This window comes from Homarus americanus, unplaced genomic scaffold (assembly GCF_018991925.1).
Source record: "Homarus americanus isolate GMGI-L3 unplaced genomic scaffold, GMGI_Hamer_2.0 scaffold25013, whole genome shotgun sequence".
Taxonomy (NCBI): domain Eukaryota; kingdom Metazoa; phylum Arthropoda; class Malacostraca; order Decapoda; family Nephropidae; genus Homarus; species Homarus americanus.
In genome coordinates this window covers 5,725,148-5,748,610 of record NW_024722158.1, presented here as the reverse complement: position 1 = coordinate 5,748,610, position 23,463 = coordinate 5,725,148, and the positions used below count along the sequence as shown (strand labels likewise).

At 34.9% G+C, this 23,463-nt stretch overlaps 1 protein-coding gene across 4 annotated transcripts in view; it reads right to left on the bottom strand.

Annotated features, from left to right (window-relative positions):
* Positions 1–48: 48 nt before the first annotated feature.
* Positions 49–23,463, bottom strand: part of LOC121862164 (N-terminal kinase-like protein) — a 30,612-nt gene continuing 7,197 nt past the window's right edge. The window contains exons 7-21 of one of the 4 annotated variants that reach the window (XR_006088178.1): positions 23,289–23,421; positions 22,814–23,035; positions 22,344–22,436; positions 21,323–21,516; positions 21,062–21,195; positions 20,383–20,522; positions 19,931–20,101; positions 19,019–19,153; positions 17,889–18,023; positions 16,436–16,535; positions 15,189–15,371; positions 5,299–5,479; positions 4,789–4,886; positions 2,247–2,336; positions 49–103 (exon numbers count right to left, since the gene is read on the bottom strand). Coding sequence is in view for 1 of the 4 variants with exons in the window: in XM_042360238.1 (XP_042216172.1) it covers positions 15,235–15,371; positions 16,436–16,535; positions 17,889–18,023; positions 19,019–19,153; positions 19,931–20,101; positions 20,383–20,522; positions 21,062–21,195; positions 21,323–21,516; positions 22,344–22,436; positions 22,814–23,035; positions 23,289–23,421 (1,594 nt within the window). In the remaining 3 variants the exon portion in view is untranslated. Of the gene's footprint in view, positions 104–2,246; positions 2,337–4,788; positions 4,887–5,298; positions 5,480–9,175; positions 15,372–16,435; positions 16,536–17,888; positions 18,024–19,018; positions 19,154–19,930; positions 20,102–20,382; positions 20,523–21,061; positions 21,196–21,322; positions 21,517–22,343; positions 22,437–22,813; positions 23,036–23,288; positions 23,422–23,463 lie in introns of those variants that run through there. The other 3 variants (XR_006088177.1, XR_006088179.1, XM_042360238.1) reach the window with 3 other exon arrangements.

Here is a 23,463-nt window from a genome sequence, read left to right as displayed (position 1 = left end):
AGGGGCAGCACAGGGGCAGTCCAGGGGCAGCGGCCAGCACGGGCAGTCCAGGGGCAGCACAGGGGCAGCCCAGGGGCAGCCACCACAATGTTCAGAATAACATCTGTACAAAGTAAAGTTTAAAATTAATAATGATTTTTTAACCAGAAATATATTTTAAGTCTGGCAAAGACTAAATGTACTGTAGTGTTTCAAACAAATTCCCTTAACACGGACTAAATGTACAGAACCCATTATATAAAAAAAACTAAATTTGTTAATTACAATCCTTCACCTAATGATTCTTGATATACTGCCAAGAATCTGTACAAGTTAAGGATCATATTTACAAAACTATAAGCTATCACAACTTTCTTACATGCAAGTTTAGTTTAACCATAAGTTATTGACGAGTCACAACTACAATAAACCTGTATCTTTGGTTCATTGTTTTATCATTATGTTTTTATGTTCTTTCAATGACTGCTTTAGGAATTTTTGTGAATAACTACTTTTCACTAAATCTACAACAATGAACTTCTTGCGAGTTGGCCAATCACATTTCTCGTAATATTCATATGATTCTACAACTGGGTACAGTACAGTATTGTATATTGAAAGTGAACGTTGCTAAGTAGCAATTTATTATTAGTGTACACACGGTAGGTAGGTAGGTAACTTTTCATGCACGTATTATTATACTGTACACAATTCCATCTACATTTCTGAATTTACCAAGTCAAGCATTAATGAGCAAAAATTATTTCTTTAGTTTCAAGTTTTGTATTAAACAATTTTGAAGTTGTAAAAAGTTAATTGTAAAAGTAAAGTTAATACAGTACTGTACCTGTGAAAGGTTTCAAGCAAGATATTTTCCAAGTACTAATTTATCCTAATACAGTATTGTATAACATCACCCTAAACTGAAGGTTTTATCCTCTATGGAAGTACCACATTAATCCACTTAATTTAGTACAGTAATTGAAGAACTATCAAATATATTAGTGATGCACCATTAAGGATATTCACAGAACCAGATTCAACACTCAATATTCTGCCGCCAGATTTAAAGTTAATGCTATAATTTAGGTCAATTTTATCAAGCAGGTAAAACTGTTAAAGTCGCTATATTATATAATGTCTCGCCCATCCACAAATGCATCAACTTCAGTAAGAGCAGCTGGGTTTTAAATTACACAAGTGCAGCATTTAAGTCTACCCAACACAACACTAACAACTCACTGATTGAGGCCACTATTTACAGGTAAATAATTTAAAGGCTGTTGGTAGCTGCAACCATCCAGGAAGAATACCTTGTACAATAGCTAAAAACCATCTGTGCATACTTTGTGGGAAACACTACCAGACCATGGACAATAAATATTGGCATACGAGGGCTGTCACTAGTCCCACGTAAAATTTTGGAGCATATAGACCCCCACCTGTACAGAGTTGTTTTAGCTACTGTACATTGTCTACATTAAATGTATACTTGTACTGTATAATAAAAAGTACCGACTAATGTTAATTAAATGGCAACTTTTTTTCTAGTGTTTAAGACTTATTGTGGAACATTTAATCATTATTTACTCATTCTCTAATAAAATATATTTAAAGGGTTTTATCTTTAATTGTTATCAAAAACTCCTCTCTAGCCTCGAAGACCTACTGTTTGTCATTCATTAGAAGTTAATACTGTACTGGGTCATTCTTAGTTCTAATTTGGATAATATTGGTAAATAAAATATCTAACGTACTTCCAAGATGCCATAATATATAAAACAATCTTTCTCGTCAGCAACAGTCTTTACCAGATTATTTTTCTCTTCAGAATAAATAAAAGCTACTTTGTCTGGCCTGATAATATATTCATTACCATATAATTAAGTACTGTAGACAGACCTGCCCAGAGGATACTGCCATGTTATCCATCACAAAACTACCGTATAATGAACCGCATCCGAGTGCGACATTTCCTTAAGTAAACAGACCATAAATGGTTTCCTAATTATGTATTTTGCCGTTAATAACATTTTACCGAGTAATTTCTTGACCCAAAACAGATGGCAAAATGACATCAGCTATTAATTTGTTTACCAATACCAATTCCACAAAATATTGATATCTGCAATTCATATCAATTAGTTGGTGCATCCCTAATATTGTACTGTACTAATACTTTATTGACATTTACGAGTCAACTAGACAAGGTAGTCCATGGGTTACAATTACTGGACTGAGTTTAGTGAAGAAACTCCTGATATTACCTGGACTGGTGTTTCTGGTGCAGTGCAGTGCAGTAAGGGTCATTTCACCAGGAGAAAACTGAGTGGATCCTCCATCTTCAAGTCATCATCCTAGAATGAATAATTGTTACAACTCTGTAATAAACAATTAAATAGTATACCTACACTACTATTTTACAGTACAGTACATGCTGCATCAATGCAGGTATCCCCCAATATACAAAACATGTCTGATAAACAGTTTCAACACATGTCTACACTACACAAGCAAACTATGAATAAACACCATTTTGATGCCACTTTTATCTGTGTATGAATAAAGTTTTTCCCTCACAGGAGCATAACCCCAATATACAAATTACTTCCACTTAATGAACACATTCCCAAGAATAAAACTGTTGTATATCAAGGGACACCTATCTACTAGTTTACTGAATAAATGAAGCATTACACAGCAAGCACAACTTAATATGAAAAGTGGAGAAAAACGCAATGTTACGCAACCTTATTTTACTGTAGCTCTACCTATTAGTACAATCAGTGATAAGCTTGGCTACAGTGTATAACAAACCCCTGACTATACTGGTTAACTGCCCCCTACAATGTTTTATAGTACTAGATTGTTGATGAACATAATGCAAGGTATATGTTAGTGAAAAAGGTTTTACATTCAAAGAGCTGTTGGTAAGAGTAAGGCATAGCAACATTCAACACCTTCCTCCAAGTTCTTGTAAGAATGCTGCAACATTAATAAACAAAAGTGACAATCAGAACCAAGTTCAAATTTTAAGGCCCTAACATTGACAATTACGAGTTATCCCAACGACTACAATCCTCAACATGGCGTCAACCCAGAACATCAATTAGTAATTCTTTACAACTACATAAAGTTCCTTGTAAATTTTAATAAAATATTAAAAAAACTAATTTCCACCATTTGTAACATAAGTAAACCACATTCTCCACTACATATAAAGTTTATATGGAATACAAGTATATTAATTGTACTGGGAACAACGTACTGGACAACTACACTGTAGATGCAAGCAAGTAAGTCAAGAATGCCAAGGTTGATGCCAGTTACTGTGTGTAACTTAACGAGTGATCCAGTAACTGTATTAATGCTAGACAGGACCTTAGAGCTAGCCAGGTGAAGGTACTTGTTGGTGGAAGAAGGATTTTGAATATGAATGGTGGAAAATTAAACTAAATGCAAGAGAATCCTTGTTGGCAGTATTTATAGGTAACAGAATTGCAGTTAAACCAAGCCAGTTTACAGGCATTAATACACAACAGCATTATGGGTGACTGGAGGAATGAAATTACACTGACAGTAATGCGGACACCATGCTGAATAACAGCCAGTAAACTGTGATAAAATATACTGTATACTCCAGATCAAACCCACTGAGAAAGACTGAGTAAGACAGCCAATCTGATTCCTAATGAGGGCAATTCAAAGCCCCTAAAGCTTTCTACGTGTGGGCATATCAGACCCAAGACTAAGATAGTTACACACTCAGATCAGGGCAAGACGAGCATTTAAATAGTGTTCACAATAGGATGCAAACCTTCATGTGGTTTGAGTGACAACAATGACATGTTCTCAGTGAAGTATTGAAAAAATTATCAAACTAAAGTTGATAAAATTACATTTTCGGCCAATATGCCCTCGTAATTTATCCTGTGTACTCTGGAGTTAATAGATTTTGACCTTGAATTGGGGGTAACCGTTTTAGAGATACCCCTTAAAGTATGGGAAACCTTTAAAATTAATTTGACCATCTTTGCCCCCTGGTTGAAATCTCCAAATGAGATGTAAAGGTTGAGGATGGTTAAAACAGTCGGCCGTGTATTGGCCGAAACTAAACCATATGGGTACATAAAGTGATGGCGAGCTTCCAGTGTTAAAGAGTTATACAATGAGTTTTCTGAGCGCAAATCTTTTTGTACAGATGCATAAACAAACAAAACGTCCCCCAATGTCTGAAAAATTACATTAAACTCCTATTATATTGAAACGGGTGACGTGTGAATAATTACAGTACTGTATAGGTCACCGAGAGATTGGCATATTGTGTAAAGTAAAGCCAATTGGTTCATGCTATTGTCCAGCTTATAGGCAAGCAAGGTGCGACTTAATACAAGTTAATAAACATAATAGGGCATTACTTAGTTTCGTGTTCCTAACTAGCAGACGCCACAGTTTAAGATTAATGACAAGTCCAGAAAACTTCAGGTAATTTTTTTTGCAGCGAGTTGTGAATGGTAGGAACAATCTATCGTGACGGCACCAAGTGTGAGCTCTTTTGTGACTACAGCACAGTACTTGCCAACATTGGGTAGTAGAGCCAGTACATGCCCACAGTGCAACAGCCAATACATGCCCAGGACTTGCCAACAGTGTAACAGACAGTACATGTGCAGTACTTGCCAACAAGAGCCAGTACATACTCCGTATATTTGCCAATAATATCTAGATGCGTTCGACCGCCTCTTACCCCAGCGGCAAAGTTTAAAGTGAAGCAGACTTGACATTTTGCTATAGAACAAACTTTCTAACCTCAATAAGTACGGTGGTGCTGCACTACCCACGCTGACGACCACTGATGCAGCAAACTGGTCTTTAACACAACAGTAACAGCCAATTGGATCCATCATCTGTAAGTAAATGAAAAAAGCTTACGAGTAACATACTTTTAATACTTGTGTAAAATAATTCCTGTAACTTGAGACCCAAAATTCAAGTATGATCGATACTTAAATAAAACTTTACTTAAATATTAACAGTCTTCACGGTGACCATAACTAAACCATATTTCATTAATTTAAATAAAAGAATAAGCCAAAAATAGTGAAGTATTCTCTATTGTAACTAGTCAATGTAATTGTTAACGACCATTAACTTCTGCTTGTTCATTAACTCGAGCCTTGTGTATTTTCAAGTCTTTTAAAGGTACGTTTAAATTATTTCCATTTAAAATATATCACTTGGTACAAAAAACAAATAATAAATACATCTGTGTTAATACATCGACCTTTACCACCGAAATAAATTAAAAATAAAACTTACCATATATTTCAAGAACACCGGCCTTCTGGTCAAAGAGACGACCGGCAGCACCTACCCCCACAAAGTCTCCTCGTGAACTGCTCTTCTCTGGCCAATTGCCGCTCTGTATAGCCCCTCTTTCCTGAGTTGCCAACTCGGATTTTCAAATGTAGGCTCTTTCCGCCGAGGGCTGCCAACATTACTGATTTATTAACAATAATATAATACTAATTACTAACAATAATACAATACTAATTACTAACAATAATACAATACTAATTACTAACAATAATATAATATTTTTGAAATTAATTAAACTTTTAACTCAGGAAACCTTACGTGCAAAAATACAGACCAACAACCTCACCAACTACAATAATGGTAGTTACCGTACCTTACTGGGTGGTTACCGCTGATTTGAAATAGATAGATAGATAGATAGATAGATAGACAGATAGATAGATAGATAGATAGGCCGGTCAGTGGCGAAGAGGATAAAGAAAAATAATTTCTGTATTACACAATAATTAAAAAAGTAAAAAAGCTACCCATAAAAAATGTTTTCTCTTTTTACGCTATAAAAGAAAAAGAGTTTAAATAAAAATTTACAAGAATGAAATTACCCCTGCTGTTGGTTTGTCTCCTTCTCCCTGGCTGGATTTTCAACCTGAAGTGATTGCCCTCGGTGGACCGCTTCCGAAATCCCACGTGAACTCTGTTATTCTACGGAAATACCACCTCTCCAGGATCGCCCACTGGTCCCTAGGTAGGGTTGTCCTCTACACTGATGGCTCTGTTGACCCCGCGGTCAGGCCGGGGCTGGTGTCTACATCTCCCGTCCTGATGCCCCTGAGCCTCCTCCACTCCTGCTGAACCAATAGCCCTCCTTGCTGCCCTTCTCGCTGAGGAAGAAGCAGATGGTTTCTGCCCTTTGCTTGTCTGCTGTGATTCCAGGTCTGCTCTCGACGGGATCGCATTTGGATCAGGGGAAAATAAGGACCTCATCCTCCGAATACGAGGGTTAACATCCACACTTCAGGATGCAGGCCGTCCTGTGACATTCCTATGGATACCCAGTCATGTCGGTATCTTGGGGAATGAGGCAGCAGATGGCCTTGCCAAGATTGGCTGCAACAAGGCCACACCTGACTACGTTGTTCCTCAAACACTTTTACATCTTAGGACCCAAATTAGCCGCAAACAGATAGAAGCTCGGGAAGCAGCCATCCCCCTGGACTCCCCGCCCACCTGGTACGATGTCCTCTGTAAACTTCCTGACCTCTTGTATGTCTATGGGAAAGGGTCGAGGAAAAGGGACGTGATTGCTGCCCGCATCATCATTGGGTATGACTTTGCTTGGGAGATTGGTATCCCCGCATCCCCTGAGCAACGCTCTTGTGCATTATGCAGAAGACCCGACAGCCGAACTCTTATCCACTACCTCCTAAGATGTCCCCACACACAACGCTTCCGTGACGCCTGCTGGACTACCACTCCACGACCCCCTGACGGAGACACAATGATCCTCCCCATACTGGCCAGATATTATATAAATAACATTGATAATGTGTTAAAGGAATATCCTTCCTTCCTCAGGCTTTAGTAAGCCCCTTTATAATATATATTTATACTGTATATACTTGTGACACTTGCCAGATGTTTCTGGTGTTATTGTACAGGGGTACCTAGTGACAGCACTAGGATCCCGCTTCCTCTATCAAGGAATAAACAATTGAAATTGAATTCAATGAAATTTAATGACTGCTTACAGACCCAAAATTAAATTTTGAGTATCAGAAATTTATGGCACTGGAAGCAGTCTGTAACAGTACCGTATGTCTGCTACTCTACGTAACTGATGAGACATTTTGAGTATTCGGCCCCAGTACAGTACAATAGATACTTAGTGATGAGATACTGAATGAGAGGTTGACAGATGTAGGATACTATGAGTGAAGGCCTATGATACGATAGAAAAAACATTAAGAAGACATGTTTGCGAGATCTCCAAACTGAAAGGATTTTTTTTTTTTTTTTAAATATACTGAATACTGTACTGTAGTAGGACTGGACAGGGCAAAAATAATAAATTTACTCACACAAAATACAGTGTTTTTTAGCAACTTTATTAAGCTTATAAAATATAATTCATGTATGTACACCATAAAAAATCCAGTTGTGTCTTATTACAGTTTTCAACATAATGCACAACAAAAGTATTTAAAAAACTATACAAAGTATCAGTAACACAGGCAAGCTGTTCTCTCAGGACAAGTGTCATTCAGGAAGCACACTTCCAACCATTATTCACATACACACAAATCAATGAGGATGGATAAATAAATTCTGTGGCATTTTCAGATTATCAACCATACCAACATGTCACATAAACATCAACCTTGCACTGGATGCATAAATCTTTACAAGGGTAACAAACAAAATGTCAGATCTACTCATAAGAAATATTAGTGATGAGAAGAAATATTATTTCAATAATGATTTCAAAGTAAAAAACACCGTGAAGTATTAATATTATTGTAGTCTCTAACAGGCTAAAGAATGATATACAGGTATTACCTCATAATTATCCTATCTAGCAAATAATAAACACTAAAACCTCCAAATACTCAACTAATTCATACAAAAGCCAGGCATGGGGCTATTAACTTTCAATTTTAACTGTTTAAGCCAAGTTGATTTTCTTTTATTTTTTTCAATTAAGTTATCTTGATTTTTAAACAATTACTAATTAATATTTTTTTCAATAAAGTAAACTAGTCTGTGACCAATTTGCTTAGATGAATTTTTGGGTGGATTAAATAAGATTATAACCTGCAAATGTACTGTATTCCAAAAAAATAGCCAATGAATAGTTTGAATACCTGAATTTCAGGCAGTTTGGCACACTACTTCTTTGTTAATTTTGTTATGAGTAAGTCTGTAGAGCAAGTACCGGGGTAATTGTAAATTATTTATGTTGTTTTTTTTTCATTACAGGCAGTCCCTGACTTACGCACACCCACCGATACGAACGAGGTTAAACTTTAAATTTACAGTACAAGTATTTTATTTACCTGATGATTTATTTTTATTCTTTCATTTGCTGTATTTTGTCATTCTATTTTTTTCTTTCCTCTTAAATTTAGTGATTTCAGATGTATATAACGACTTAGGCTATGATATAGTGGGATTTTAAACATTGTTCTTTAAGTACGGTAAGGACATAGCATGTATTTCGACTTACAGTACGTACATTTTCAACTTAAGAACGTCCACAGGAACAGAACCCGTTCATAACCCGGGGCACCCTGTACATGTAAAGCATGTTACTATTACAGTATGCAAAAGGAAATCATATTTTACTTGAAATTTTTTTTAAATAATTAGAATTCTGCATATCAAATAAACACAACAAGTGCGAAGGTGTGCAGTACAGTACTGTGCTGTACAGTATGGATGCTCATTCACCGGGCACAAGGGTTGGTGCATTTTAGATAAAATTTTGATAAAGTTAAGTTAACTGATAGAAGTTAATGATAAAGTTAATTAATTTATCCTTGTCTGACAGAAGTTCATCTTTGGGAATGCTTCTACTACACACAATATTTTCAAGTTACGACCACCAGGACATACGACTTCCCCAGTCATACCAATTTTTTTTTCAAATTACGTATTTTCGAGTCCCGACGTTAGTGATTGCGCTGTGTACTGACAAAATTTTTGTTTGTAATTCCCTTTAAAATGGCTAGCAAGCTTAAAAATGACATTTTTGTGGTGCTGAGAAGAAAAAGACACACCTTTTTAGATTTTCTATGTATTATTTTCGCATTTTCGATTTACGACCTGGATTTGGCCACGATGTTGGTCAATGACCTGTGCCCGGGTGGGCTATTCCCCGAAAAAAAAAAATTACATTTCTTAAAAGAAAACAAATGATTTGGGGTGAAAAATATCAATCCCCTGACATTAAATTCTATCACTTTTACATTCAATAACACAGAGAAATGTTAAATCACTAGAACATTCTTGTGCTTAAGGATTCAGTGATGGCATCACCAAATTAAAACAAATTAAAATGTATCAGGATCAACTTTTAAATGACTGTATGTCTTCTCCTTATGATAATTTCATCATAATCAGTAATGTACCATCAAAAGAACATACAAAATAAAAAGTACCGTAATGTAGAGTACAGGTATATCAACACAACTGGAAGTGATTCAAATTAACTTTTGTACACAAATGAAATTTACATGTCACTAAACATAACAATCCTTATATTATAAATAAATGCCCCTGCATATATTTCCACATCTGTCAACACTCCTCTTTATGCAGTTTTCTCAAGTAATGTACAGTATATATTTGATATGACTATGTCCGAAGTCAATTTTCAATCTTGTACAATATAAGTGAAGCCTTTAATTTAAATACAGTAGACCCTTCCCATTTGCGGGTTTGCGATTCGCGATAAGCAGATGGTGGCTATGGTGGCTAGCCTGCAAGCTTTTTCTCACTGCACAACAAGTCACCACACACAGCATCTCGTGTTGTACTCTCAAAACTTTACCGCAGATGGTGGCTAGCTTGCAAACTTTTTCCCACAGCACAATGAGTCACCACACACAGCATCTCGTGTTGTACTCTCAAAATTTAGTGTTTTTGTGTGAAATGGCCCCTAAAAGAATGCCTAGTGTCAGTGCTAGTGATGCTAGTGGAGTGAAATGTAAAAGGCAGAAGTCAGTGAAGATCCTGACAAAGAAAATTGAATTATTAGACAAGTTAAAGGAGGGGATGAGTGGTGCTGCAGCTGGTCGGTTGTTTGATACAGGTATACAGTAGTGCACTAATGTAGTACAAGTTGCTATTTGCGGTTTTGCCTATTTGCGCCATTCCTTGGAACCTAATCCTCGCAAATAACAAGGGCTTACTGAATTCATCTTTTCATACCTATCCGAGCCTGAACCTTACAGCCTATCTAACACTACAGAAGCAATAACATGTTTTAAGGTGAATAAAGTACAGTACAGACTTCTTTACTGTGCCTTATACTGTATAAGGTGTGAGCCAAGTCAATGGTGAGAGGTAACATGCACCACCCACCTATTGACAGTATGTTTAGTTAGTGTTACTGAGTTGTCCTTAATCAATAGAGTAACAGCACCAACTTCATCCTATTTTTTTTTAAAAGTATTAAGAGAACTCATAACATATTAGATGAGCTTTCTTCTACACACCCAGAATGAACACTAAATATGAGTGCACTACATTATATGATTCACTAATTTTAAGGTTCAGTAAAAAAATAAAAAAATAATGATGAGAGAGCATAGAAAAAGTTATCCAAGTTCTGACAAAAAGAGTTAATAAAGTGCAAAACTTCAACACAAACAGTGCAGGTTCAGTCTAACAGCACAACACTACAATATCAGTTTAAGTATGAACATGAATAAAAAATACTCACCCCAAAATCATGAACTCTTTAAAGGTCCTGAATACAAAGAACCAGTTACCAAAGTCTCTAAAGGGTATTATGTATTGTCAAATAATCATATGAACATAAACACTGTACTTATATATAAATCATCTACCCCAATTATTAAAGGAAGTACTTTTTCCTTTGATATCTTATCAGCCTCCCATGTGAAGACTATACAGTAACTAAAGAGATTCCAGCTTATGGTTTCAACCTCCCCAAGTTACACAATTTCATTCAATTTATCGGTAAAAATTAGTTTTTACCTCAATTTCCCCAATTGGTACCCTGTATGTGATATTATTTTTCTAGTGTACTGTATTTTGGTGTTTTTTAATTTGCCTGACCTGACCTGACTTAACCAAACCTAAAAAGTATCCTAGCGAAAATGGTAAAAAATCTGAAATACTGTACCTATTGGAATAAAAACGAATATTAACCGATTTATCTTCAAAATTATCTTCTAAAGGTTATTATGGTCTATTAAATGTTCTTTAGCATTAAAACAATCTTAAAAATACTATTTCTCATATATCTCTCTTTTTTTCAATACTGTACAGTACAGTAGAGTACAGTACAGTACAGTACAGTATTGCACTGTGCAGTACTTTTCATGCTCACTCTTCAGTATGTATGGGAGCCTCAACCCTTTGTATTATTACATAATTGGTAATACAACCAGAAAGTAGGGTCTTCGGCAATATACAGGATCACCCTGGATAATGAACATTTGGGCCACAACACTACAATGTTACAAATAAGCCTCCAAGAACCCAACTTGCTATGTACAAACGCTTCCTCGGATTTACGAACAATACTTTATTTCCTTGATTGGAAGTGAAATCTTAGCAAAACTAGGCCTGTGTGGAGGGGATTTGGAAGCTAACAACCCCTGTAGTAACATTATTTCTACGTGAAATTAGCTTTCAGGAACCAAACAACCGCCTGTTCCCAACGCAAAATTAACAAAATCTTAAGTGAACTGTGAGGTGAAATTTTGTCTTTTCACTCTACTTGAAGTGTGCATGTGTGTGAAACAATATACTGTAGCTGTACTATAATAGTTTCTTAACTTTTACAAGGCCTTTCCTACAGATCTTGCAGGATGACCAAAATAAAGAGCAACATAGAAGCACCTCTCATATTTTATACAAAAATTCATTCTCACAGACCCACATACTGTACAATTTCTCAGTGACTACAGCACATCCTGCTTAGTCTGCAGATTTGTAATTTGTGAAATAATGATTCACAGCCCATTGAACTGTGGAACAAGATTTGAAATTTTTTTTATGACACTGTACACTGAAAAATATTTAAAATACATTGCAAAGTTTCTTATGGAGAAATTATAATATCAACTGGCAGTAACCAATTCAAGCTTCATAATGATTTAAAAAGTGATTATACCCTGAAAGTTAGCTGAATAGTACATAATTCACAACCATAAACTGAATCCAGCACACATTGTTATAGATACAAGTATCTACACTTCTTCTTATACATAGTCATGACTAAGAAATATAATGTGGTATGATGCTGAAATAAAGATTAATAATGCAATAGTGAATAATTACTTCACTTACAGCATCTGATGAAAACTATTCTATTTTCTTGAACTTTCTCACCAATTTTTCCTATACTGCACTTGAAAAACCCAGACAATAATAAATAAAAGGTATACAGTATAGTCCTCGCTTAACATTGGCCTGCTTAACGTTGTTTCGGTACTATGTCGCTAAACTTTAGAGACCCAAAATTCGTTTAACATCCCGGTGACTCGGTCGTTTACGTCGTTAAGAACTACTTTTTACGGCACATCACCCTCTCCCTTAGGACAAATATTTCATTTACCTTTTTCATAATATGTATTTAGGATGGTGTGTGCAAGTAAATGAGTAAATGAAGAAAGTTACTATATCTACTGAAAAATAAGTTGAAAAAACATGTACAGTACTTAAGGAACTAAATTTTTTTATCTCTTGTGCAAAATATATGATGTCTGGATTCATATTATTTTCTGTCATGTAGAGGAGTTTTAAAATTTTCTCTTATAAAATCTCAATGATTGTGACTATAGTAATACATACAAACACCTCACCAGGCATCACACAAGGAGCTTTGAATTTATGTATATGTAATGTATTTCATAGGGCAAAGGGAGGCTCAGGAACGTAACTCCCGTATTTTATCTATTTCTTATGGAGAAAATTGATCCGCTTAATGTTGTTTCGTATAACGTCGCGTTTTCAGGAACGTAACCCCGACGTTAAGCGAGAACTTACTGTATATCAATTAAATTTAATGCTTTTGATTGGTTTGTTGGAGGGAGCTAAATACAACACTACACACCAGTAAATTAGCTCAAAACCCCAACCCTTGTTGATTTAGCACACAGAGATTGTCAGAACCTAATGTATTGATTGTAGTTTCAGTTCCACTTAAGATATTTCCATTTTCTATTACCTATCATCCAATACTTGAGTTTTATTTACTTTGTTTGAAAACAGCAATGATTTTGTGGTGAAGAACTGTGTCATTCACATAAAGGTAAACCTGACATGGCAGACCAGGGGTGAGCAGAAGTGGTGCCATAGTTCTGTCATAACACCCATACATTCATACTCAAGTTATTGAAGGGTTTTCATAATTTTGGAGGCAAGTTTATTCTTAAATTATATATTTTTCAGGTTTAATTTATTTATTATATGAAAATAGAACCTTATTTGGGGATTTATCTCAACTTTAGAGAAATATTTGGGGATCCTGACCATTACACCAATTTAATTTTGAGCAAAACAAGAATGAAACCTTGCAGAATAGGTGGAATTTACTGTATACTGTATATATGCATGTGTCAGCACAATGTGTATGACTTCCAGCTTCCATTGCACATTAAAGATAGTCATCATGATAGAGAAATGAATATATAATAATTGAGATGAACAATATAAGTAACCTTCTATCCATAAGCAATGTAATACCCACATTATAGGAATAAGAACCAAAACCAATATAAAAATACTCCTTAAGTAAAAGCCTCTTTCATAACTAACAACAGGTGCTCTCTAAAAACAATATTGTTGTTCACCTGTAATGTAGTCACGAACAAAAGTCATGTCACCTCTTCTGCTGCTCCACAAATCCCGGGATTCAGATTCGTGAACCCGAAGCAATAGACACTGATGCATTATTCTGTCCATAAATGCTTAAATGCACAAGTCAGAATCTCGGGGTTTGTGGAGCAGCAGAAAAGGCGACAAGACTTTTGTTCGTGACTGTACATTGGTGTTGTCCCCTGTATCTTTAATAATGTTTACTGAAATACGAATGGTGAAAGGTAAACAACTATTACAGTAACATCAACAACAAGAGACAACTATGAGACCTGTGCCATGGCATAAGCTCTTCTATAACTCATCCATGAGAGTTTCATTTTACTGTATACAGTACAATGACTTTATCTACATGATGAGATTTTTCACTACAATTCATTAATTTTTACAATGAATAATAAAATCAGTTCTTCTTTATGCACTTATGAAGAAGTCTTGCATGAAATATGACATCACGATAAGGAACCACTCAAGCCAAATAAATGTAAAAAAAATTCCCTCTTTGGTAAAAACAAAATATGTACACTAAATAAAAACAATTTAAATTTCATAATGTAAAGTACTGTACAGTACAATACTTTCAACAGTTTACTTTGGTTTATCACATTACTTTCCCAATACCAGAAAGCAGCTATACTAAAATTATTGCCAATCAACAGACAGTTCTCAAGATATATTATTTGTTTATTTTATTTCTAGGAAATCAAGGTTGGAGTATTAGCCGGTCTATCAACTTGTGTCTTATTACCTATATAAGAGTAAGGATGTTAAGAGAAAAGAATGAGTTCAAGAAGACTTCATACTTCCTACTCATAGTCTGCATTCCTTGAACATACTGTACTCACGCTCCACTCCTGTTATCTGAACAAACTTTAAATCATTGTCGTGTTACTTTTTTATAACCCTTACTCTATATGCAACTGTACTGTTTCATTCCTCTGGCTATCATCCTATTTGTCACATTTCAACAGATTAAGTTCATGTAACATAGACAAACAACTACTACATCAGCCGCATAATGGAAAAGCAAAATGCTAAAAACATCATGAAAGTAGTAAGCATTTTACTAGAGACCCTCACTAAGGAATGTGTAAAGATTCTCTAAACTCTATTTTAAATGCAGATTTTTTTTTTTTTTTTTACGGGGGACAACTTAAAGCCAGAGAGAGGTGAATAAGAAATAAATAAACTTCACAAATGAAATTTCTTTGTGAAATATCAAATTTTCAATGCATCCATGTTGTATACACACAAATAAATAATGTCTACCTTTTTTAATATGTTCTTGCAACTACTGTACAATTATCATCTACACTTACTATCAAGCAGAACAACTGGCTGGAGATAATTTATTCCAACTGTTTTTCAGAGTTTCTTAGCTCCTAGTTTCATAGGGCCAGCACGAGCTGCTCGTTTTGCCTCAATGTCTTTCTGCCTTTGTAGCTTTTTTTCTTCCCGTTGTCTACGCTGCTCATCTGCTTTGCTACTACTAATGGTAACCTCTGAAACACAAGAAATAAAAGATGATTACACATAATATTTTACATAGTTTCCTAAAATATAAGTGGAGTCACATTAATCTCTTATTGGTTTGTACCCTAATGCCATGCCACACACAGAGCCATACAGTTAACAGGAGTGTGGATGCAAACACAAGCATACACAGGGATGTGGAAACAAATTTAATCCACCAATGATGCTGCCACCTAAAGTAAAGGAGTACAGTAATTACTTTTTACTCTATAAACATCTGTAAAAATTTACTCATACTGTATTATGAATTATTTGTTGGTATGGTTTTAAGATTTTAAAACACATATTGATGATCAATTATATGATGTGAGCTGCACACACAATGCATGTTGACATCTCATACGTGGGTGAGCAGTGCACTTTCCAACTTTTCCATGTATAATGTGTCATGGGAAAACATCTTGTGGGCCATTTTACACATGCAACCTGTTATATGTACACATTTGGTGTATTCATACTTAATTTCTTCTTGCTGCCATGTATAATTCTTCAAATTCTTCATCCAGTAAAGAATTCATAAAAAAAAAGCCCAAGAAACTGATAATATGAAGGACCCAGTTGGAGATATTGAAAAGTCTTGAAAATGGTGCCCCTGACAACACAACACACGAACTCAATCTGTGACTCCAGCTTGCAGCAGTACCCCTACTAACCCACCTGAGCCACTATCTCCTCTACTCAACTTGATCCTGTCACTACCTGATGACCCTACACCACAGGAGAAAAGAGCAAGCTAACTACTCCAGGCCATACATGCACAGTTGGATTGTAAATGGGTAAGTCATCCAGATTTTACATGCATTCTGGCCACATTTAGTTTAAACTTGGCTTATCAAAGAGCATCTAAACAGGTAGAATCACTGAGTTCCTTGAGGTTTGGTAAGTATATGTATACATGAGGTTTTACTATTCATTGTATCCTCATATAGTTTACGACCCATTTAATGTAGTTTAACTAAGCAATTAGTTTAATACATTTGAAATAAAATTGTTTTGGGCAATTTGGCAGGATTATTATATCAAAAGAACTTACCTGAAGATTGCTGGTCATCCCACTCATCCCAGCCCCCAACTGAACTCTTGCTGGGAGACACTACTTGTGAGGAGGTGCGGCTTACTGCTTTTGATGTACCCTAAGGAAAGAATTATACATCTTAGCGTGCATTTTCTTTGGTAATATCATTAAAGTCACATTAGGGCATTTACTGGAGGGTAAAACTGATAAAATGTAAGTTTATCACATTGACGAATGAGAATATTATCAAAAGTAAAACTGCACTATAATGACATAACTGACTGACTCTATTTTAACACAATCCATTAGGCAACATCATTTTTGTGCACCTGGTCAATATTTTGTTGATCTTAATGGGAGCCAGCCAAGTGCAATACTGTATAGAATATTCATAGTATTCATAGTCATTCTGACAATGCAAAAAATCAGGTAAACATTTTCTCTTTACATGCAACATCACTCTCTCTGTTATATACTGTATTTAGATGTGTTTATAACTGTACTTAGTTTTACAGTATTCTACATTAAGAAGTTCCTCTAGTTTTATTTTGACAATGTTACTTCTACTATGCTTCGAAGGCCACTGCTTATTGGTTAAGTTATGCTTTACTCGTGTTCTGATAATAAATAGTATCCTAAATATAATGGCAAATTTTACCATATGCATGAAGGCACACACAGCAGGACCTCAGTTACCCAAAAATTTAAAAACTAAAAACATCCAATATCAGAAACAAATAAGGAATTATTATCTTTCACGAATCATCCAATAATTCATCCACCATTCAAAAGCACTGCAACTTCAGAAGCAGCTGATCAATACAGCAGCACTGTACTGTAGTTGGCAGTAGTCCATGCTTACCATTGTTTACATCTTACTCTGCATCCTCATAATTTCTTTAATATTTTATAGTAATGATTCATCCTGAGTGTTCTTATACACCTACTGTGGATGCCAATAATAGTCTCCAGAACAAATTACAGTACATCATATACTGTACACTAAACTCAGGTTTTTACATCCCATTACCTCAATTCTGGCCAATGTAGATGACTTTGTGCATGTGTGCACATGCATGCATTAGTGTATATAATATTTTTAACAGCAGTAGTGATTTTAGGTAATTAGTCATGGACAATCAAATGAAGGTAAGAGAGGTCTCCACATTTTCATTCAATGTCATGTTTTAATGGCATAAGGTTGCCAAACAGTTGCCTGCAAGACGTATGGAGGGATAAGTGTTAAACAAACACATCTTTCAATTTTTAGCTTTACCTATCCTATTATACTGTTGCATTACTTTAAAATGAGCTTAAGCAATATACTATACAGTATATGCAATGTAAAACACAAGTCTCTTTTCTAAGACTATCATGAAATATAAAGTTGATATAATCTTCAAAATCTGTCAATAACTGCACATTAATATACTGCACTGTACTGTATTTGGATAAACTACCAAGTACTGACCTGATTACTAATAACAGAATTGAAAAAATCATCACTGTCTTCTGGAGCTGTGGATCCCAAGCTGCCAGACCATGGTGGTTTACTACTTGTGTTAGCTGCAAGTTCAAGTTTGTTGTCTTCAACACCCCCACCAAGCTGAGACACACAGGAAAAACACCCATCGCACATTACCACACAATATTTGTGACACTGTACAAACATATCATTATAGCTATGTGGATAAAAAAAAATTTATCACAAATAAGAAAGTTAAAACATAATTCATGAAAGGATCAACTTAAACTGTTCAAAAGGAATCCCACTAGTACATCATCACCCTCAAAAATTTCTTGATTTCAATCAAACTGGCTTAAATACTAAACACATCTGAGGATTTATAAAGGAAGCTACGAGGGAAAATTACATAAATCATACCCTTATGAAGAAAAAATAGTTATCTTTGTAAACTCAGCTTAAGTGCCAAAATAACAACTGATGGGTCAACTGTTACTTTAAACCAAAGGTTCCTCTGATCAGTTCTCATAAATATTTGAAATCCATTAAGACATTGCTCAAATTTACTGAAGCCTCAAGATCATTTATAATTCTGAGATGGAATGTGCCTATTCATCACCATCATCTTAGGGCCAATTTCCATGTGAGTGGAAAAGTCATGATTACATGATGGCATCTCTCCAAGCTGCACAGTTTCTTGCAGCATCTTGTCAGGTTTTTATCTCTCAGGTCATCTCTCACAATCTCTCGCTATGTCATTCTTACCCTGCCCTAGTTCTTCTCCCTTCCAATTTTTTCTGTTTGAAGGTAACAGAAAAGAACATGCATGATCTTCTTAATTTTTGGGGGGGAAAAATGGGCTACAAAATAAACAGAAAAAAATTAAATCATAAACCATCCTTGTGTTCATAACCATTTGATAGAGAAACCATGATGACAACCATGATGACTTTAATAATAGCTGTAACAAAAACAAAAATTGTATATAATAATAATATTTAAAGGGGAACTCACACACGCACACATCAACTGCCACAGCTAAATCCCAAAGCCAACCATCCCACAACATCATGCTCATGCACATCACATTCAGGATACAGTACCGTATATAGATTAAAAATAACATTATTCCTCACCCCATCCTCTAAGCTGCCCCACTCTTCATCTTCTCCCCACCCATCTTCACCATCCAGATCATCATCAGCAGCTGCCAAGGCAGAAGATACACTAACAGGCTCTGAAACATTCTTTTTTATCTCTGGTAAGTTCCCCTGAAAAAATACAAAAATAGTTAAATACTGTATTAAGGTTATTAAGAACAGTAGCATGTGACTACCCCTCACACCACAAGGGATCAAAACATTATCAAGATAAAGATTGGTAAAAGTAGCCATTGATTTGAGTAAACCAGCTACTTGCCTACATATAAAATTTTCTAATACTACAGGGTAATTGACAAATTTTAAATACAGTACAGGTATATATATATATATATATATATATATATATATATATATATATATATATATATATATATATATATATATATATATATATATATATATATATATATATATATATATATATATATATATATATATATATATATATATATATATATAAATATATATACGGTATATATAATGTCCAGGGAAAAATTGCTGGTCATTGCAATATAAAAACTTCTTAGGGAACATGAGTTGATTCTTTAGAGTTCATATAGTACAGTACAGTACTTGTATTTCTTACATCAGAGCACTGTAAGGGAACATAACCTCCATGTTATGCAGGGTTCTACGGTACTGTACTGGTAAGACAAAAATACAGAGTGAGTGATGAGAAACCTGACAACAGCAAAGAAATTCATCATCACCAAGAGGACATACTCAGTTCTCTAATCTTATTCACTTTTGCATTTTGAAACAATACTCATTACTTACCTATTAACTTTTGCAAGAAAAAATTCACATAAAAAATAAAACACAAAATCAAAATAAAAGCAAAGAACAAGAAGCTGCTACATTATCCATTAAGAGAATACAACTAACCACAGGTTTCCACTTTGAATTCTCCCAGTCTTCATATTCTGATTCATCATTGTCATTGGCTGGTTTGGTTGCAGTTCTGCTAGTGGATCGGCTATGGTCCTGAGAAGGTGTGGAAGCTAAGCTACTGGACTTAGTGGAGGGCGTAATGGTACCAGAGGATGAGGTGGATGGCTGCAGGGTAAATGTATTTTGTATCAGTGAGTCGTCCATTCCAATGCATCAACAAGTGGGATTTGTTAAAGTGTTTTGAGAATATTAAAAACTTTGGTATAAACAGAACCAAAACCTTTAAAAGAAAATACAGAAAAAAATTAACAACAATAAAAACTGAAGATAAATGAGGCCAGATAATTATAACAGTCTCTCTAATACTGAAATCCACCAATAAAAATCTCTAAGCACAACAAAAATGTACGGTGATTAGCCACAAGGAAATATTTAGTTACTATTACCTTTTGTTGTTTCTGAGGTTGTTGCTGAGTATTTGCACTTAAAGAACTCTTATAGAATTTTGATGTGATAGCCCCTACAGCCCAGCCGGCCCAAGTTGTAGGCTGTGAATTACCTGAATTGAAGCTCCTCACTTCAGTCTCTGAAATTTAAAAATTATTACAGATGGTAAAAGTCTTTGTAAAATATCAGTCCTATCAAAGCAATAACAATGACATAAAGAAATTTTATCATATATCACAATGTTTAGTATCAACCTGAAATTATGGATCTAGACACAAGGGTCAATCCTTGATAACAGGGAAGTCCATAAAGAGAAAATTGTTTCTACCAAGCTAGCGAACTGATATTGTGAAAGTGGGTTCTAAAGGTCTGACAGCCCATTAAGGAGAAGCATGGAATCAGCACACTAAATACCAAGCCTTTGATACACAGGAGACGGTGTTGCTAATTATCTTACTCACAAAAGCTAGCTAAAATTTGCATATCAATAATACCAGATGCTATAAGGTCAGAATTAGACAAGTGTGTGACAATGAATTTGTATTAGTTCATCTGTCAGTGGAGCTAGGAATAGAATGGTAGGGTATTGGCAATTTCCGGAAAAAAGAAAAGAATTGTACAGGGTTCTCCACATAAAAATTAATATTATATTCTTCATAAATATTATGACTGTCTTACCCAATTGTTCTTTCAGTGATGGGTCATCTGAAACCTTTTCTAATTTGCTGAGGAATCCTTTTACGACACGGAAAACAGAGTCTCGAACAGACTTTTCTGGGTCCAATGTTATTTGGCAAAGATTTGGGAGGAGTCTGTCAAATGTAGAATGAAATATTACTTCATACATAAAATAGGCATAACCAAAAAGGACAATATAATTACTGTATATAAGAAAAGTTGTGATATTCAATTAAAAACTTAAGTAAAAAGAACACTTACTTTGAAACAACTTCCTGTAATGGGTAATACTGCTGTGTAGCTGCTATGGCCATTACACCAGCTGTGCGTGCTGGAGGAAATGGATCTCTCATGGCTCGGGTAAATGCTGAGGTTAAACATTTTTGTCTCACATCTGGGTGAAGGTAGTTTGCTATCTTTCCAAGGCAAACAGTGGTGTTGGTTCGGATCCCTCCCTGGAGGTTACCAAATAATCATTAAAAATTCCTAATACGGTACTGTATTATTTCTAAGATCATTAATTAACACTAGTTGCTCGAATTTTTTAAATGTGAACCCAAATCCTTAATCAGCATGTAAAATAGCACCTTTGTATAAAATTTAAACAAAATCCATTTTATGACCCCAAGTGCCAAAAATCAAAGCGAATCTTTGACGTTAGACTACATTTTTTTTATAAATAGGAAACTAAAGTGTTTATATAATAAAGATTGTCTATATTTTTAAGAAAATATATATAAAGGGAATTTAAGACTTACCAGCACAGCATAATTGACCTTTTAAATATTCTAAACACAGTATCATACAGTATCTTTACCCTGAAGTGTCATTATTAGAACCCCTTTCTTTGTAAAGCTTTAAAAGAATATTCTTCAAATAATTAAATAAAAATGATTACCATAATCCTTTGGCTATACTACCTTTGACAACATTAATTAATATGAAATTACGTATTTATAAAAAATTACATGATTTAACAAGTACTGTAATGTGGATAAATAAACAATAAATACTGTGACATTAAAAGGAAAATGGCCACAGGGATGCATGAATGAATGCTTGGGGAGATAAAGTACAAATATTTTGCAAAACTGAAACACAAAATATCACAAATCATGTAAATTAGAAACTAAGACAGATATATACAGCAGGAGGACAGAAAAGTTGACAAACGCCAAACACAAAGATACTGTCGTTTGGTTTAAGACAACAGTACACACCAAGACCTATAGTGGCCCTAGGGTACTTATACTTGTAAAAGACAAGAAGAAAACACACTTACTTGATCATCCTTTGACTGGAGACGGGCAAAGTGCTTCAAAACTTCCACGTTAAGATTATTATAGTTGAGCTTTGGTGCGAGAAACAATATTGACTGAAAAAAACATATTTACAGTATATCTGTTCTTATCTAAATTACTGAAATTATTTTGCAACCTCAAATTTAATTCCTTCTTTTCAAAATCAAATATCCAAGAGCTGGTGCCCTAGACCACAGTAAGCACTGTTGCTTCCTATGACCAATGAAATTTTGAGACTATAACCCCAATGTTCAATGTTCACAGTGTTTTGGTTTAAACTCTACAAAAAAACAAAATAAAAAATACACAGTAATGTTTGAAAATACTTTATAAATAATTTGCAAGTTGTTAAATAATATACATGAAGTACAGCAGTGTTTACAGTATTTTCATTTAATACTTCCACATCACAGTTAACAACAACACTTTTGATTAATTCTTGAACACTAACCTTAACTGTGTGTTCCCGTATGGTGGGGTTGGTGTCTAAGAATCCCGTAGCTAATTGAGGAAAGACTTGGTCATTAACTGTTGACTGGTTCATGTGCTCTACAAGTGAGTCCATCTGCTGTAAGAGTTTGAGTCGAGTAGCACGATCACTTGAGGAGAAGAGCTTCACAACACATGGGAGAATATACTGCTGATACTCCGAATCTCCGAGCAACTTGCCTATCTGTTAATAAGATAATTCAGTTTACAAAATGCACATTCGGAGATACAAAGATAAAATATAATATGTGGTTACAACATTTTATGAGAAGACTGTACAGTATAAATACAGGGTACTTAAATGAAAACAATTCCACAATGACAGACACACTATATACTGCTTTAAAATTATTATGATGGAAATGTAAATGATGGAAGAAACAGAAATTACACCGACAATATTGAAAACTCAACTTTAATGGAAGGCTAATTCTTACCTTAAAGAGGGGATTAAGTACAACAGATCCCACATTGGAGAACTCGTGAGCAGCCAAAAGAGCGGGCAAAACCTTGTTCTTGGCCACATAGTCAGGGATGTTGTCAAGCTTTGGTGTTAAATCTGAGAAGAATCTGAGGAATGAAGTAAAAAATCTTGAAAGAAAAAAAAAGGGA